Source organism: Crocodylus porosus, unplaced genomic scaffold (assembly GCF_001723895.1).
Source record: "Crocodylus porosus isolate Cpor-Errol unplaced genomic scaffold, CroPor_comp1, whole genome shotgun sequence".
Classification (NCBI taxonomy): Eukaryota; Metazoa; Chordata; order Crocodylia; family Crocodylidae; genus Crocodylus; species Crocodylus porosus.
The window spans coordinates 40,982,599-41,001,356 of record NW_017728915.1 but is presented as its reverse complement, the minus strand read 5'-3'; the positions used below and the strand labels follow the sequence as shown (position 1 = coordinate 41,001,356).

At 56.0% G+C, this 18,758-nt stretch overlaps 1 protein-coding gene across 1 annotated transcript in view; it reads right to left on the bottom strand.

The window, feature by feature from the left end:
* The window catches only part of LOC109310753 (mediator of RNA polymerase II transcription subunit 15-like), a 141,092-nt gene that overhangs the window by 18,177 nt on the left and 104,157 nt on the right, over nucleotides 1-18,758 (bottom strand). The window contains exons 5-9 of the mRNA XM_019536095.1: nucleotides 12,933-13,078; nucleotides 5,827-5,905; nucleotides 5,375-5,458; nucleotides 4,752-4,898; nucleotides 2,513-2,596 (exon numbers count right to left, since the gene is read on the bottom strand). Coding sequence (XP_019391640.1) covers nucleotides 2,513-2,596; nucleotides 4,752-4,898; nucleotides 5,375-5,458; nucleotides 5,827-5,905; nucleotides 12,933-13,078 — 540 coding nt within the window. The remainder of the gene's footprint in view (nucleotides 1-2,512; nucleotides 2,597-4,751; nucleotides 4,899-5,374; nucleotides 5,459-5,826; nucleotides 5,906-12,932; nucleotides 13,079-18,758) is intronic.

The window sequence follows — 18,758 nt, the reverse complement described above, 5'->3', positions numbered from 1 at the left end:
CAGCTGGCTGGTATCCTGCAGCTCTGTCTGCAGCCTGTGCATTGTGGCCTCTTTCTTCCACAGCTCGTCCTGCAGCCCAGACACTCTTTGCTGCAGCAACACCTGCTCTGCTGCCTGCTCCTCCCGCTTGTGCATTCCTGCCTCACAGGAGACGCACTCCCTGGCATGCTCACTGCTCCTTACGCTGGCCACCCAATCCTCCACCTGGCAGGAGACACATGGCTCACTGCAGGGAACTGCAGCCCACCCAGCCCAGCCCTGCCCAGCCCCCCCTGCCTATGTGGCGCTGTCCACAATGCAGTGCTGCATGCTGTAAATGCGGTGGCAGTGGCTACACCAAGGTCTGTGGCACCCCCGTCCAACTGTGCAGCCTCCATGGCTGCAAGCGCAGGAGAAGCAGAGACAGCCTGTGGGCACCAAAGACCCAACTAACCGCTCTCACCACTGCGGCATGGGCAGTGGGCACCGTGGAGGGGACAGGTCGTGTGTTATTTCCCTTCCAAAGCAGTTCGCAAGCATGGAGCAATTGCCTGAGGCACAGGAAGGGACATGGGAATCATAAGGCAGTCAGCATGCCTGGGCTCCTGGACCCTGGGGAACTGTCCTGGCCACTCCAGTGCCTGGCTGCCACAGGCTCCAGGGCATGACGGATGGCTAGGACTGCAGCCTAATGGGAGCCACACCCAAGCACAGCTCCTGGGAGCAGAAGTCCCCCCATTCCCTCCCCAGCGGGAGCTGGAAACTCAGTCCTCTCTGGGTAGCACCCGTGCGGAACGGCCATCCATTTCCCCTGCCTGGAGGGAGAGTCCCTGGAAGCCCCAGCTCCGGTGATTTATCTGGGTCACAGCGAGGACAGGCGGCTAACTGAGGTTAACAGCTTTCTCAGCTCCATTTCAGAGAGACATTAGCATGGGGGCCACATTCACACAGATGTGCCATGCGGTGAGCCGCTGGCTGGGAGAGCTCGCCATCAGGCAGGAGGGACCCATCTGACAGGCAGGGCTGAGCAGCCGGCCCTCCTGTAAAGGGCAGGCCCATAACTCATGCTCCTGGTGCTAAATTATGCTGACAGGGCTCCACAGCAGATGTCCTGTGGCAGCCTCCAGGGACTGCTGGTCCCTAGAGCTTGCGAATGCTACAGACATGGAGGTGCTGCCCCTCCAGGCTCCCTCGCTGTCTCCCTTTTCTCCAAGTCTCCTATCCTTCAAATTCCCATTCTCTGCTCCTCATTCCCTGCCTCTCAGCAAGAAAACCACTGAAAAAACCAAAAAGTATCACAAGTCATGATGAAACCTCATGATCCGACAGAGTAGTAGTAGTAACACTGAAAGGGGTCCTGGTAGGACAGAGAAGAGGATGCATCTGGGATTCAGAATGACCTTAATAAACAGGCAAAATGGTCCCGGGTTAAATGAATGAGATCTGGTGAGGACAAGTGCAAAATCCTGCATGCTTTGGATGGAACAATTGCGGGCACAAGTACAAAGTGGGGAACAACTGGAGAGGCTGACAAACTGCATGCAAAGTCCCTGGGGTCACAGCCGACCACAGACTCAGCAGGACTCAAGAAACTGCTCTTGTTGCAAAAACCAATAGTATAGTGGGCTGTATCAACTGAGCATCATCTGAAAGCGAAGGAAACCAATTCTTCTGCTCTATTCAGCACTGAGGCCTCCCCTGGAAAACTGTGTTGTGTTTTGGGCTCTGTACTTCAAGAACTGTGGAAAAATTAGAAAGACTTCAGCAGAATGACAAAACTCAGAGGCCTAGAAAACATGACCTACAGGAAAAGCCTGGAAGAGCTGGGGATGTGGACATGTGGGAGAAGGCTCAGAAGAACCTCAAGGACGATAAATCTGTGATAGAGCAAGGCCCCAGGAGCTTGATTTATGTAGCTTAGGGTCAAGTCAGGACTGGCTCACAGTGTATGAAACCCTACGCAGGGACAGACTCAGAAGCAGAGGACTCACCTGCCTGGCAGATAAAAGATCTACAAGGACCTGACCAAGGGCAGCAGAAACAAGACAAATGCAGCAAAGAAAAGGTGCACATGTGAACAGCAAGAGGAATTCACCATGCAGATCACATATGCAGGCCTGTGCTAGTGCTGCACTGGGAACGTTTGAATCCAGACAGGATGCTCTTCTAGAAGACCTGTTTCAGCTCAGTCAGGACTCAGTCCAAGGCAGGCCTATGGCTGGTGTTCTGTGGGAGATCTGAAGAGAGGATCTCTGGCTTTAATCGCCCCTGAATCCACTGGCTGGCCTCAGGCTGAAGCTAAGCCTCAACTCTACAATCGTTTTTTTCTCCTTTAGGTAGATTGGCACCACATCTGCTTTCTCGGTGCCTGGGAGCCCATTCCAGACTTTGAGTGCAGCTGCTAGGAGTTGGCAAGCTGTGTCAGCTGGGCCCCTAACGGGGCAGGCGCAGCTCCCCTGACCGGTCTCACACTTGTTTTCCCATGGTGTCTGCTGCTTTCCTATACCTCGTCCTAGTGCTCAAGATGCCTCACCTCCAGCAGCTGCTCTCGCTGGTGGACTCTGAGGGCCTCGTTCTCTCCTTCCACCTGAGCCAGGCGCACATTACACTCCGCAAGCTGAGGAAAAAGGCAAACACGACGTAAGCCAATATGACAGGTGTTCAGCTCTGCCCAAGGACTCTGAACAACATAGCACGCATGCAAGCCTGCAGCCAGGGTGCCTCTCCTGTGTCCTGAGGGGCCTGGACCCCAAAGGCTGGGCCTCGTCTCAGGAAGAGGTGTTGCTGCCTGGCCAGTGGGTGCAAAGGCTTGGCCTTGACCTGCATTCGCCAGCAGACAGGAGCAAGGAGCCCTGCCTGCCTCTGCTCTGATGCCCCAGTGAAGGGGACATCAGGATTGGACGGGGGTCATGCCAGTGCTAGCTGCAGGCATCCTTTATATGTTGGTGGCAGATGCAGGAGGAAGCCAGCCCAGGCATTGCGCAGCCACAGGGGGACGTGGCCCTGGCTGGAAAGAGCCAAGGAGCAGGAGCCTTGGGGAATGTGGACAGGACAGCGGGGATTTCCCAGGTCCAGTGCTGTCTGGCAGGAGCTCCCAGACACAGGGCCAGTGTGGTCTGGCTGGGATCGCCAGAAGGCCTGGGCTGTCCGTCACCTTTCAGCCACAGGACGTTCCACCTCCAGCTGCTTGCTCCTCTGTCCCGGTCAATTATGCAAATGGAAAAATTCAATATCCTGCCTGCCAGTTGGGAGCCTGATAATACCAGGTTCTGGGAACCGGCCCATCAGTTGGAACCGCTGGCTGCAGGCTTTACCTGAACACAAAGGAGCCAGACTGGGCTCGCCCGCAACATCCAGGAGCCCCAAGGAGAAAGGGCAAGACAGTGCAGTGACTGGCACAACATAGATGCACGATTAGCAGCACCCTTACAAAGAGACACCAGCAAGACACACTAGGCAAGGGAACACATGCGCTCAGACTTGCCTCCCTTCACATGGAAGCAGACAGACAAATGCACACAAGAACCACAACAATGGCCACCTCATGAGCAGGTTGACTACATGCAGCTCCACCCACATCCTGCAGACATGTGCGCCCACCCCCCCGACATTGAATGACTCAAAAGCAAGATGACCAACATGCAGCGAGATTCCAAGGCAACCGCAGCACTGCAGCACCAACCAGCTGTGCAAAACCCAAATTAAACCCATCCTGTGGCCGTGTGAAAACAAAATGCATTCCCACTCTGCCATGCTGTCCTTGCCCTGGACCACCCCTGCCTAGTGGAGCATTCTCCCTGGCCGGTGTGCTGCCACCTTGCAGTCTGTTTCCAGTGGTGTTTCGACCTCTGATATCCTGAGACTGTTTCATGACCCATTTGCTTAGGCTGGTGGGTGTTGCCGAGTGAGGCAGGGCACAGGGTTATATATGCAGGTGCAACAGCAGCACTGGCAGGGATTAGTGGCACCAGTAGCTGCCGTGCCAAAGAGCCTGCTTACTGTATGGACCCAAACAAAAGCCACAGTCAAAATCCCATCGCAACTCCCGATGCTGGCAGGGATAGCACGCAGGGAGCCTGGCTGGCTGGGCACTGGGGAGGCAGGGCTTCCCGCCCAGCCAGGCACGCACCATCTAAGCGATCGGGCGGCCCCTGGTGGACTCTGAAGCTGATGCCTGAAAACAGAGGATCTGCAGCAGGGCAGAAGCTAGAGCCACACATGAAGGAGGAGAGGCAAATCCCAGACACTGACATGGACTGTCACAGGGAGGCCCCTGGTCAGGGCTGCAGTTGGCCAGTTCAGTCCTGGTCTCCCTGGGGAGCACAGATCGATACATCTGAATGAGCCTCATCTCCTGGCAAACACTTAGCACTGTTATCACCAATTAAGACGGCTTTGCCCCCAGATGATGCAGTCCTGCCCCATCCTCCACAGGGCTGCTGCCCTGGTGCTCTCCCTGGGAGGGGCTCAGCAGCAGGGTGCAGGGATCAATACCCAGGACATCTGCTCGATCACAGCGGCTACACCCAGGACCGGCAGCTAGCGAGAGAGCCCATATCTGAAGCCAGCAGCGCCATGGAGCCTCCCCTCATTTTCCTGTGCCTCACCTTCCTCGCTGGGAGCTGCCAGGCTCCACTGCCAGGTCCTGAGCCCTTCCTCACGCTACATGCTTTAAATGAACATAGGTCCAGGCTCCTAATGCATTAAATGAAGTCCCAGCCAGGCCCACAATGCTGGCACTGGAGCTGGAGCAAAGCAGAGCCTTCCCTTACCTGCCTCTGAGACTCATCCTGTAGCCGGCGGCTGGCCTCCACATCTTGTTCGAGCTGCTGGATCTGGCTGTGCTTCTGCTCCAGTTCTGCCTGCCTCTCCCTCTGCTTGGTCTGCAGTTGATAGATCCTCTGCTCTTGAGCATCCAGCTATTGACCCGCCCAGGGAAAGAAAGAAAAAATGGAAAAAAAAATCAATTAATACTAAACGGCTTAACAAAACCCCGACTAGCACAGGCCCCGATGCTGCTGGGGGTGGGGATTGTCAGGAGGAGAAACACCCCCGCCCACTGCTAAAACCTGATGTTCTGGGGACAGGAAGCCAATATGGTAGGTGTGATCTGACAGGCACGCCAGCAGCAGCACTGACACGTCCCAGGCAGGGAGGCTGCAGACGTGCCGTCTGGGGCACCTGCCGTCGGCGCTCCATCTCGGGGAGGCTTTGCAGAGTGCGGGCAGGGCAATACACACCAGGTTCTTTTGATTAAACACCACACAGCAGCTGGCTCCCTCCTGGCACGGGCTTGTGCTGCAGCACCAGGCTATGCTGCTGTGCATGGGCAGCCCTCCCAGCATTCTCCGCTGGTACCACCTGTCCGGAGAGGACACTGACGGGAGCCACGTACCTCGGCTGCAAGGCTGTCCCCTTTGTCCTGCTGGAGCAAGAGCTGGTTCTGGAGGCTCTGGGTTTTTGCATCTCGACATTCCAGCTGAAGAGAGTTTACATGGGGAGGGAGCAAGCAAGGATGGTGAATGTCAGCTACTGAGCAAATAGCATGCAAGACTAAAGTATTGATCTGCCACAGCTATCTGTGCTGTTGCAGCCCCAAAGGTGGGGCAGGTCCCTGGCACTAACCCAGTGTCTCACAGCTACCATTGCCTTGCCGTGGCCAGGCAAGAATGTGCAGAGGGCCACAGCACTGGTGGCTTGGTCCATGAGGGCCTGGAGAGACAGGAGACTCGGACAGGGAGGCAGCAGATGCTGCTGGCCACACCTGCTGTTGTGCCAAGGTTTGTTTCTAGGTCACGTGGCTGTGATGGGGCACATGGCTCAGGTGGGGCTGCCAAGGGCCTTTACCTCTGCCTTGAGGAGCTTGCTGGCCTGGGAGCAGGAGAGCTGGCTCTCAGGACAACACGGTGCCAAGGCGCTGCTCGCCCGGAAGAGGACCACCATGGGTGTTAGCAAGGTGCTAGCCCCCACCATCACACCAGCCTTGGCCCAGGCACCTCCTGTGCTCCAGGACTCTGCTCCCCACCCCCAGCACACACCAGCAAGCCGCCAAGGCTGGCACCCATCGTGGCCCCTGCAGCTGCTGCACTGATGAACCCCAAGTCACCTCCATGTCCCCAGTGCCCATTCAGGAAGCCATACGGCTGCCAGCTGGCTGCAAGGGGCAGAAGGGAAGGCCAGAGACCCCTCCCTGCGCAGATCCTCGGCAGGGGCTGGCTTCCATCATTTCCCCACAGCTGAAGCGTTGCTAACATTAGGACTCGCTGATACCATGCGTCATGGAAACCACAGCACTGCTGCTAGCACAGCTGTGGGCCATGCCAAGGATATACTTGCTATGATTGGCCTGGGTGCAAGGATTTTGAGGCAGAGGAGGGTCCTGAGGAGGGCATGGTGCTGCTGCCTGCCTGAGGGCCTCACGGGCCAGGAAGGGCCCACCGTGCTGGTGCTGTGCAGACTCATGGTGACGAGCTTGTACCTCCTCCACCTGGCCCTTCAGCCCCCTTGCACTTCGTGGCATCACGGGCAGTCTGCCCGGAGAGCCCACGAGGAGCAGGCTCCATCTGCCTGACACCCACACTGCCCCTCTCCAGGTAGCATCATCCTCTGGGCTCCAGGGGTACTTGTCCCACACTCCTGTGCCAGGGACAGCCTGGCTGCTCACCCTTCCCCTGACCTCCACCAGGCTCGGCACCCCCTGTGCCAGCCAGAGAGCTTGGCTGAAGCTGGCTACACCCCACAATGGGCACCTGGACAGCTGGCCAGCACACGGGAGCCAACGCATGTGCGATTACTGCTCTGCCACCAGCTGATGGAATCCAGTGAGAACTCTAATATTAATTAAAAGCTAATTGATTAGTAAAACGTATTTACTGAAGACTGTCACCCAGCTGTAAACATCCAATAAATACATTAATTATTAATTTGCATATAATTAACATAAATTACTAACATCTAAATTAAATCTGTGTTGGAGATTGTGTTGCGATCACAACATGTGGCTCCTTCCAAGCCCTGTCACGTGTGCAGCGCATGTTGGCGGTCGAGGGAACCGCTCTAGGTTGCGGGAGCAGCCTATGCCCAACTTGGGCCATGCCCATGTCCAGAGCCCGCCTGCAGCACGGGCACATGGGCAGCTCAATGGCGACCCAGGCACCCTTGTGCCAAGTGCCAGGGATGGAAATGGCCTCTGCAAGTGCTTTGAGCACCCACAGACTTGAGAGACACAATGACGCTGTTATTGACTGGGAGCCCTGAGACTGGCACCCAGGTCAGCACGTTCAAGGTAACTGCTGGGAACATCCTGCAAACCGCTTGCCTGGGAGGTTGGGATTTCCAGTCTTCCCTGCCCAGAGACCAACCTCATTATCAGAAGGTTTCATGGGCGATCCCCTGCCCGTGCCCAGGAGGGAAGCAGCAGCTCAACCCTGGGGCTGGCTGCCCCGCTCCAGCAGGGGCCCTGAGCAGCCAAGCTCAGGGCAGGCCCTTCCCCAGGCCACTGGCTGGGCTGAGCCTGACAGGGTGGCAAGTCCAAGCAGGCCCAGAGCCTGCAGCTGTGCAGAGGAGAGGAGCCATTTGCTTGCCCCTGAGTCCAGGGACAGACCGCTGAACAGCACTCCCAGCCTGTGCTGCCATGCCACCTGGCTGCAAGGATGCAGGATGTCCAGGGGACCACAAGACCACAAAGCAGCCACCCCAAGACTGCCTAAGAAGATGGAGCAAACATGGGCGGCTGCCTCAGAGAGGACTGACAAGACGGGCAAAGGGTCTGGAGATGGCAGCCAGGCTTGCTCGGCCCGTCCAGTCCTACGGAACAAGAACGCAGGAGCAGCATGTTCAGAGCTGGGCACTGGCACAGTGGACACGCAACTGGCCAGTCGTGTCCTCAGCCCCGCAGCTGCCTGGGTGCACGACAGAATAGCCGTGGCACCGCGTCATGGAACCATGCAGGATGCAGCATGGCACGGTGCTCAGGGAACAAGGGTGCAAAGCACCTTCCCATTCAGCACATGCCACCCTGGCATCTGCCCACAGGGGAGGTCCCGGGCCTAGGTGGACACAAGTCACCATGTCCCAGGCCCTTGCCCCCTCAGCTGATTGGGTTGTGTCCAAGTGTCTCCCCAGGCTGGGTCAGGGGCAAGACTGCAGCCTAAACAGGAGGGAGGCAACTGCCCCTCAGGGTGAGCAGGGTGCAACCAGGGGACCAGCGCATGAGGGGAGACCTAGGAGACCAGAGGGGACCCCCAGCTAGGAGCAGCCCAAGACCTGGCCTGAACCTTGCCTAGTTAGACGGGCTGCCAGAGGCTGGGGCCAGCTCAGCATTGTCCTGCTGGAGGACAGAAGGGCAGGAGGAGATGCCACACACCTGCTTGGTACTTGCAACAACAGAGCAGCAACCTCGTCCCTGAAAACAGGGGAATGAGCCATCACAGCAGCTGTTTGTGCCCAAAGGAACAGACACAGGGAGCCACAGGGCAGGGCTGCAGCACCTCTGAGGCTCATGGCATAGTCAGACAAAGGACTCTGCCCTGCTACGGACATCCCCGCGATCAGAAAGCTCCTCACCCTCTTACCAGGCTGGGACCACTGCTCCCCTTCCCCATGCAGATGCAGGCAGCCATTTGCTTGCAGCTGGAAAGAGGGTGACACGTTTTGGGCGAGTGTCCCCCACCCCTCCTCTCATTTAAGTGGAATCAATTGTGCCATTTCTGCTTTGCTTTTCAAAAGCAATTACTTTCACGTCATCGCTACAGGCATTTGCAGGGAGCAAGTGAGGCTTGATTATCCATCCCCCACCCTGTCCCGTAGCTTCAGCAGCAGTGGCAAGGTATTAAATTAAATGAGGTGTCTATAGAGCAGCGATGGTTTGGGTCAGAGATGCTCTGGAACGCTGTGCACTGCTCTGCGCCCGCGTATGTAAATGGATGTATTAAAACCACTGATGTCAACCTGCAACACTCGTCTCCTCTGCTCTCGGGTGATCAAAGCTGATTGCTGAGGCAATTACTGCAAAGGAAAAGAGAATCAGGGCCTCCTGCTCATCCCTCAGCAGCCAGAGTTTAATTGCTTGGTGTAGCTGAAGCAGCAGCTCCTGCTTCCCCGTGCATGGGTGCACCCGGGCACGCTCGCACACACAGTGGATGATTTTGGGAAGGGGCAGTGAGAAGGGCCCTGAACAGGGGAAGACCCCAACAGGGACAGTACCAGCGCATTACAGTGACTCAAACTGCTGCAGTAGGCCAGTGCTAGACAGTGCTGCGGCACCTGGGCTGCCCCTAGATCCCTGTTGTGGGCTGCCAGGTGTGCAAACATGATTCACAAAGATAAACCCACAGGTTTTGAACAGGAATCGAGTGGTGAAAGCCTTCTGACCTGCCACGGCCCAAGCTCTCCATGACACAAGACTTGCTCTATTATTGTTTTGTAGTCAGTAAAGCGAAAGCTCCAAGCTGGCATTTTCTGAGGGGGCCGAGTCTAACAAGGGTGCCCTTCGGCTGAAGACGCGGAGAACCGCTGGCCAAGACTGATGGTGCTGGGGACAGCTCCGGGCTGCGGCCTGGCTGCCCCTTACAGTGCCTCGCCCTCTTCCAAACGGGAGCAGTGAAATCCCCATGTCACTGCGGCCAAACTCAGAGCAGGGTGTCCTCCTGCTCAGTATCCCGCAGGTGCTGCATGGGCTTCACACCCACCTCTGTGCAGCAGCAGCCCTCCGTCCCCTTCCCCTCTGGTTTAAGCAGCAGGAAGGGCTGGGGACAAGGCTCTGCTCCCCAGGGAATGCCCCACACAAGGCAAACCCAGCCCTTTTTTTATCACCCTTTTTTGGTCCCCACATGCACACCCTCCCTGCAGGGGCTCACATTGCATCCCCCAAGCAAGCGAGCTGAACTGAGATGCCATGAGGACAGGCCCTGCTCCATCTGGCAAAGGTAGATATGGTACAGATATGGGGCAAAGCATGCAGCCCCCAGAGCAGTGGGAGCAAGGGCAGTCTAGGGACTGTACACAGTATCCTGCCAATGCCTCTGGAAATCGCAAGCCAGCCCCAAAGACTCTGAGCGCGATAGGATGAAGCACACTGGAGCGCCTCCATTTCCCTCCCAGGTTCTGAGCTTTTCCAAGTCATCTTTTCAAGCTTTTCTCCACAGCCTGGCAAGCTAAAGCTGACTGACGGCACGTGAAGGCTGGTAGTGATGCAGCTGCGGGACATGCAGCACGTATCGCGAGAGCCCACCCTCCCTGCAGCATGGGGTGGGCCTTGCCAGCAGCTCGCCCTGGCTCCGCACGGATCCAAATTTCAGCCCAAGGGTGTGATGTGTTGTACAAGCTGCCTGCCCCTCCGTGGCTCGCTGGGAGTGCTCAGAGCCCCTCCCCCAGCTGCGCGCTGCTGTGCTGGTTTCATTCAATTCAACACTTGAGGGAACTGCAGATGAAATGTCTCTGAATCTAAATTGCCAGCGATAGATCTCACAGCCTATTCTGCTCTCCCCCCGCCGGCTCCCCTCAGACAGGACTCTCGCGCCCACTGCCTCTGGCTCTGCCTCGCTCAGGGTCTGTGGCACAAAGGAAACAACAGAACAAGCAGCCCCATGGATTGCTCCCGCCGCCCCCACCTGCCCAGGTAGCATGGAGGGGCCTGAGCAAGCCTGCGGGGTGTCCACATGGGGTAGGCACTGGCCTGGGGAGGTGGCAGCAGGAGGCTGCAGACCCTGGCAAAGGAGAGGAGGGCCCTGACTGCACACAGCTGCACGCAGCAAGCCCCCATTGCTGGGGAGGGCATGAACAAGGCTGAGCACAGCCTGCCCTCCACCACCTCCCAGCTCATTGTGGAGCTGACAGACTCCAAGTCCTACACTGTGTACCAGCGGGGGGTAAGGGCCGTGCCACGCTGGCCACTGAAACCTTTGAACTCCACCTGCCTCATCCCAGTTCTCCCCTCTGCCCACATCTCCTGCCCCCATCAGACCCTCCCTTTGGGATGCCTCGGGATGTGCGTGTGGTCTAAAGTACGTGGCAGTTTCTGAGAATGGAAGGGGGCCTGTGAACCACCGCTCTCCGACACTGTTACCGAGAGTAGGACTGGGGCAAGCAGCACAGTGTGACTGCCCCCTCCAACCCTCTGCCCACCTGCCCCAGGCCTTGTGCATGGCTTTGGCCGTGGGGAGACAGAGGCAAGGACCTTTGAATGGCAGCTCGTTCTGCTGGAGCAGTTTCTGCTGGACCTTTGATTAAACCTCCTAATTTCTACCCAAGCCTCTCTCTTTCCACAGGGCAAGTTCTTGACCTGCGTGCACTGAAAAGTGGTCAAAGGGAGAATAACAAGGGGAGGGGAGGGGAAAGGCAGCAGCTGGAGACAGATGCAAAGGAGCTAGCAGGCAGGAGAGCGGCTGTGCAGATTCCTGCAGCAGCCGCCCTGCCACTCGCCTGCCCCCAATTCCTGCGTCGTCACAGAGCCTGGGCTGCGCAGGCCTGCCCGCTGCCTGTCTCCTCCAGGCTGCTCAGGCCTTTTAGACAGCAGCCATGGCTCAGCTCCTCAGCACCAGGGTGGGGATCAGGCTGGCTAAGTGAGCGCCTGTGGTCTTGTGCAAGTCTGACACCTGTGCTGTGACATCAGCTCACCTGTGCAGGTCATGCCGGCACCAGGAGTGAGTGGGCACTGCAGAGAGCCCAGGGGCCCCAGAGGGGCAGGAGCATGGGGAGCCATGCTTGGCTGCCCATGTGGTGCCATGCAGGGACACTGGATGCATGATCAGGACAGCGTCTTCCTGTGTCCCTCAAATACACAAATGCAGCAAGCAGGCTGGACTCTGGGTTTGTCCCTCACCTGCCCCATCACCTGGCCCTATGATTGCACTCACATCAAAGGGCATTTCCCCAACCTACACCACATACCAGGCAGACTGCAAGCACTGGGTCATGAGAAGGTTAATGCCACCCCAAGGTGCAGACATCCCCTCCCCAGCAGGGAGACACCAAAATCTGAGGATAGGGCCTGAACCCTCTGGCCTCACTGGCAGTGACCAGCCCCCTGGGCTGCAGGAAGGTTTCTATCAGAGACGAGGCATGCACATGGCTCCTCTGCCATCTGCCTGGCGTGCATAGGGGAGGCAGCTGCCAGACAGGGCCCTACACACTTTCTCAGAAGAACACCTGTCTGTGAGAGTCTGGCACCCAGCAGCATGGGACCAGGGGCCCTGCTTAGGATGGCTGCCCAGGCAGGCCCTATATGGAGCCAGGGATTTGCACCTGAGTGCACAGGGAGGGACTGACTGTGCCACCTCTGAATGGCTCAGCCTCTGCAAGGATGCTGCATGCTCTGGCGGAGTGATGAGGATGGCATGCCACATGAACCATGCCTGGCGCATTCGGCAGGCCCTAGCAGCAGCCTGGCTTGTGGGCGCCAAGCCTCAAGCTGGAAAGCAGGAACTGCAAGTCCCTGCTCCCCACATCACCGACCATGGCCTTCCATCAGCATTACTTAGCCATGTGCTGCACCCTGCCAGGCAGGCAGACATCCTCACTGCCAGCGAACAGAGGCCCAGCCAAGTCTGAGTGACACGTGTCAGGTAACGCAGTCACCATTGACAATGTCAACCAGAGTCACCCTCCTGAAGAGATTCTCTGCCATGGGCACCTCAGATACGAGCAGTTGCATGCCAGCCTCCTGCTGCTCACAGTGCCTGCCAGGGACAAGCCACACAGCCAACAGACCCAGCTGGCACAGACCACTGGCAAGCATGCCAGGGAAGGGGGCACTTCTGGACATGTAGCTGCTGGCCGCAGAGAAGGAAGGGGTAAGCTGCAGTCCCTGCAACTCCTGGTATTCCACTTCCATGCCCGGCTCCATGGAGCGGGGACAGAAGCTCAGCAGAAGCAGTGACAGCAACAGCCGTGGAACAGAGGGAGCGTGTGAGGGGCCGCATTACAGCTCACACGAGCCGCGGAGGGCACTTAGCATCTGCTGGAGGGACTGGATCTTGGTCTCGAACAGGTGCTTCGCTTGTATTTTGCTTGCTGCCTCCAAGTCCTTCAGGGAAATTTCCTGGTGAAGGCCCGTGATGATCTGCTGCAGCTCCTGGATCTTGGCTTCTTTCTCTAGAACCTTTGAGAGAGAAAGCTGAGGTGTGATGCCCTGGAGCAGGAGGGGCTGGCAGGCAAGTGCAGAGTGCAGCTTTATCCACAGCAGGGGCCTTACATGCTGCAATCTGATGACCAGAGCTGTCCCCCAGGATCTAAGCTTTGTCAGAACGATGCCGCTAGCCCCACAACTCTCAGAAAACTTGGCAAGGGCACATCAAGAATAAGCTGCTGCAAAATCATCTCTGGAGTTTACAGACAACCTGAAGCAGGCAGCTGCCAGGTGTGGCCTGCCCCATTCAACTCTACAGGGGTTACTCCAGGATATTAAAGACACTGAGTCACAAATCAGCAGTGCTGATGCTCACATAGAGCTCCCCAGCAAATGCGTTAGCAAATGCGTTAGCTCCATGACCCTAAAACGCCAAGCATGAAACTCTCAGATTCCCGTTGCCCACCACTAGCAGCTTCTGCAACAGTTCCCCATGAGATGAGTGCACCCTAGTCAGTACAGACTGCTCGCTGCCAGCTAGACAGGGTAGCAGGATAAATCGTCCCATCTCTGCTCCTGTCTCCCCTATCCAAACCCTAGCTTTGCAGCATGTCTGGCACTTCAGTGAGTTGGGCTCTGGCAGCCAAGGGAGAAGGAGGGGAGAACTGCCTCACCAGAAAATGCCCTTAGCCACAGGGGGAGGGAGCTGGTGCAGCACCAGGCAGCCCCCAGCAGTGGCCACGGCCAATGCCATTCCTTGGAGAACATCCACAGCTCCAACATAGCCAGACCCTGCCCTGCCACACACTTCTGGCATGAGAGCGTCATACGCCCCAGAACATGTCGCCAAGCAAGTGCTAACATCAGGGCTTGCAGGAAAGGGAGAAGTGGATGCATGAGCACAGCTGAGCCTGCCACAGAAACAGCTCCCTTACAGCTGACAAGAAGCAAAGCTGCAGCTTGCAGTTCTTGCCAATTCTTCCTGAACAACTGGAGACGCAGCTAAGACTGAACTGTGTCCAGTTGTGGACCCCCCATTATAGAAAGGATGTGGTCACATAGGAAAGAGTCCAGCGGAGGGCAAAAAAAATGTCTGGGGGCCTGGGCCACAGGACTTGTGAGGAGAGGCTGAGTGAACTATGTGTATTTAGTTTAGAGAAGAGAAGACTGAGGGGGATTGGAGAGCAGCCTTCACCTCCCTGCAGGGGGGCTGCAAAGAGGAAGGAGCTGGACCGTTCTCTGTGGGGGCAGATGACAGGACAACGAGCAATGGGCACAAGCTGCAGCAAGGGAAGTTGAGGTTAGGTATTAGGAAAAACTCTCTCATGAGGAGCATAGTAAAGCACTGGAACAGGCTACCCAGAGAGGTGGTGAAGTCTCCATCCTTGGAGGTTTTGAAGACCTGGGCAGACAAAGCCTTGGCTGGGATGATCTAGTTGGGGCTGGTCCTGCTTTGAGCACAGGGTCGGACTAGATGTGACCCCCCCCCCAAGGTCCTTCCAACCCTCATTTTCTATGATACATGATAGGACTTGGGCCAAGCTTCAGTGATGGTCTCTACTCCCTTGCTACCCCTACTTCCAGCCTGTGCAGATTGCACCTTGCCTGCTCACACCTGTGCAGAAAGCTGCTGTCACGTTCAGTTTACCAGGCCTGTGCTGTTACCATGTGCACCCCTCCCTCCTTCATCTTTCAAGGCTCTCCGTGGCCCATGCCTACCGCATCTGCCGTCTCTCCTCCAACACTGAAATCGAATCCTGCCCGTCTGGCCTGACGCCATCTCCTTGTTTCCTGTACTCCTTTTCCACATCCACCTGTCCTGTCATCTTAGATCAGAAGTGCTCTGGGGCAGAGATGGTGCTTACTGGATGTGGTCCTGGCCCATGGTGGTGACAAGCCACCCAATCTTCTCTTTAGCAAAACAAGGGGAGCAGGACACCTCAGGGCCATTCAGTAAGGACAGAAACACTCAGAAACAATGCAGCTGCTTGTGAAGCCTGTGCAGATTACACCGTGTCCCCTCTCCCATCACTGCAAACAGACTCTGCATGCACAACCCAGACTGACCCTGGTGAGGTGCAATGAAAACTAAACCCATCCCTGAAGAGTAGAGGCTGTCCTGGCCACAAGCACTGGAAGAAGGCAGCCCAGCTCGGGCTGTGCTTGTCATGTTCCCAGATGGCCCAGATGGTCATGACGCGCACAAATTGCACCTCTGCTGCACAGCCAGGCAGCCACGATCCTGTCTGCTCCATTGACTTGCCGTGTGACCGCGGGCAAAATCGTTCTATAACCACGTGCCTCAATCACCCAGCTGAAAAATTGGGTAACAAGCAGGAACTCCACTGAAGAACCTCAAAGAAAATTGTTACCGCGTCTATCTTGAGATTTCCTGGGGAAAACAGCTCCCGTCTCCTCTCTCAGGAAGGATTTCAGACTCAGGTGCGAGACGGTGCAAAGAGAGGATCTGACGCACTCCTGGGCGGGCTGCCCTGGCAGTTTACAGGGAAGCCTGTAAAAGGTTGATTATGTTTCCTAGAAAGAGGGAAGCAGATGGCAGGAAACAACAGGTGCTGGATGTGGTGTTTGGGGGCTGATACCAGTGGGGTCATGGTTTGCTCTGGGGCACTGGGATCTCCCCATACCTCAGGGCAAGGAAGCAGATGGCATGTATACCCAATGCAGGCATGGGCGTCTGAGCTCTGCCTGGGCTTCCGCTCTCACCAGGGAACCCAAATGCAATGCAGCGTCTCCTTAGACCGCTGGCACCATCTCCCAGAAAGCCCTGCCCCGTGCCCCATGCTGAAGGGGGTGGGGAGCTGCCACACCTGGCTGACAGTCTGCTGCGCCCTGCTTGGAAGCCTGACTGTTTCCCAGAGGAAGGATTCATTACCTTGAGGCTTGCATGCTGTGGAGACCCTGTGACCACAGCAACAGAAAGCTAGCCACATGGCCACAGGCTGCAAGCACGGCAGCGCTGTCAGGAGCCGGGCAGAGCTACATTGGGGTCATGGGGTTGTCCTGCCAGAGTCAGGCATCAGAGCCTGAGCAGGGCTGGCGTGACGGGGGGCACACCTTGCTGCACCTGAGAGCACGGCTGTGCTGCAAGCCCCACGGCTGTCAGTCTCTGGGCAGCGGTGGTGGTGGCGGCACAGGCCTCGTGTCTGACACACAAAGGCCTGCTTTGTGCCAGGCTGCTTCTGGCAGGGGTTGTAGGCAGCTGAGCCCTCTCCCAGCGCTTGGGCTGCGTGCTGGCTTGAACGAACCGGCAGCGAGGGCACGGCTCCGAGGCACAGCCAGCGCCCCCAGACCCTCGCCCGTCGCCACTGGTGGGAGGCTTGGCGGGGAGAGCAGAAACTATCACGCAGATAAAGCGAGAAGGGAGGAGGAAAACCTGAACCTCGCTCTGCAAATGCAACCGCTTTGTCAAAATAAGAGTCGTGGAGAAACTCTCCTGCCATACACCTCCCCATTCTGGGAACTGTTCAAGCAGAGACCGTTCCTATTAGCTGCAAAGTCTGCATGCAGGAGGGAGAGACTCTGGCATAATATCTGCACAACAGCAGCTTCATGCAAACACCATCCCTGTAATGGGAAATATTAATGATGTAAAGCAGCAAGGTCACACGATGTGTCCAGGCAGCCCTTGGAAAGGCACAGTCTCTGCAGATATTATAGAGGAGAGCTCAGAATTGCTCTTGGTTCATTAGGCTTTGCCTGAGGGTTTTTCTTCCACTATTAACTACAAACAAGGTTCAGGTTCTTGTTACTCAGTTCCGTGCACACAATGCAAAAAGGTGAAGGGCAAGGTTTGCAAAGAGCCATTTGTAAATATGCTAAGATGATTCAGACGTGCTTTTAGAATCCATCAGACGCTCTGCGCAGCACATCACCATCACCATCACGCTCGACAGCAGCGCAGAAAAGCTGTATTGATACGCCAATGTTTCTTCAGCAAGGAACTGTATACCCACAAGCATAGAGAGTCTGCCCATAAATATACACGCCCCACAACGCAATTCCCTTCCCCCTAGGCACTGACACGATGCTTCCCCACAGCCGGCCTCCTTCTCCCAGCTTTATGACCCCAATGAGATGAGCTCTCACTGTTTTCTTCCTCGTTACATTTCGATATTTCAAAGCATGGCCCGCTTCTCACTCCCATCTCCCTGCTCCACATTATTAATGAATTGGAAAGCAGACATCATTAGTTTTTGGAGACCATTTCTTTTAAAATTTACAGAACCCTTCATCTGAATCCCCAGAGCCAGTCTGCTGTTCTCATCTTAGAATCTTATTAGCATCATATCTTCTGTATCCTGCCATGCAAACTGCATTGCTATGCACTTTCTAGCACTTGACCCTTTTGCGGACGGAATTAATTTCCTCTTTGAAGATACAGCAGCATGCTGTTGTGCTTGTTAAAGAAAGAAAACTCAGGCAAGAAGATGGGGAAGGCAGAGAAGAATATTCTCAGTTCAGCATTGGCTACTGAAGGATTTTGTACAGGCAAGCTGAGAGAAAGGTTGGTCAGGAGAAAGAACAGGTTGATGACTCTTTATTACCAAAAGCGTGTTGCAAAAGAGCATGTGGATAAACCGCCTGACAATACTCGCTGGGAATTTTCATTTTCACTTCCACGGCATGTTTCTTGTTGGCAGCGCTCTCTTCACCTGTGTTCCTCCACCCGCTTTCTGTGTATAACAGATCCTGAGACTTTTGGCTGTACAATTAATGCAAATGCTACAAAGAACCAGGGCTCGCATTCTGCTCAGCGCTACCACAACAGCAGCAAAAATATGTGCTGCAGCTGGAAAAAATCTCCCCTACAATTATATTCTATTATAAAATAACTCCCCTGCAATTATATTCTATTTAAAAGCCCCAAACATTGTATCACTAAAAGGCTTCCCACCTCAAAAAGCAAAACATTTCTATGAGAGGCATAAACTGGAAAACTTAAAATGTTTCTCGGTCAGTTGGGAAGAAGTAAGTCTAGCCCTGCACCCTACTCTGTGTGGAAAGATCTTGTACCTCAGAGGGTTGTTACCACTTTGGGTCTCTAGTGTAGTTTTAGCAGCCGCCCCACTCGGACGTCACTGACTCAGGGAAAGACTTCCCCATCCTCCGAGACTGAACAGAAAAGAATTTAAAAGTTCAGGTTTATAACAATTTGCTGCAAGACTACAGAGGCTAGGGGCAGGACAGCTGAGCCCAGGTGAGGGAAGCTGGATGTCCAAGCCTTGCACCGCTAGGGAAGCTGTTCACATTGGTGGCAACAGAGCTGAAGGCAAGGGGCTTCAGACCGGCTGGGCCCACTGCCGCATCAGACATGCCAGCAGCACCGACCTTGCCAGTGCTCACAGAGGACCCAACGAACACCCCCGGCACTCGGAAATGGCATGGCACTGGGCCGTTTGGGGCACCTGCAGCCCTCAGTGGTGACAGGGCGAAAGCCTCCAGAAAGCCTGCCTTGCATAAGCTGTAAGAAGAGAAGAACAAACTCAAGGGACCAGTACCCAGGGAGCTCCTTCACACAACGTCCCACCCTGGACACCTCCGTGCTACTACAGCTCTGCCAGGCCCACATCATCGTGTCTGGGTAGACACACGCTGCCTGGGGCCGCAGAACAGGCACAGGCTGGCTCCCACCTCCCGGGACCTCTACCAGCCTCCACCATGGCTCTGGCCAGTTGATTTCTGGCAGAGAGGG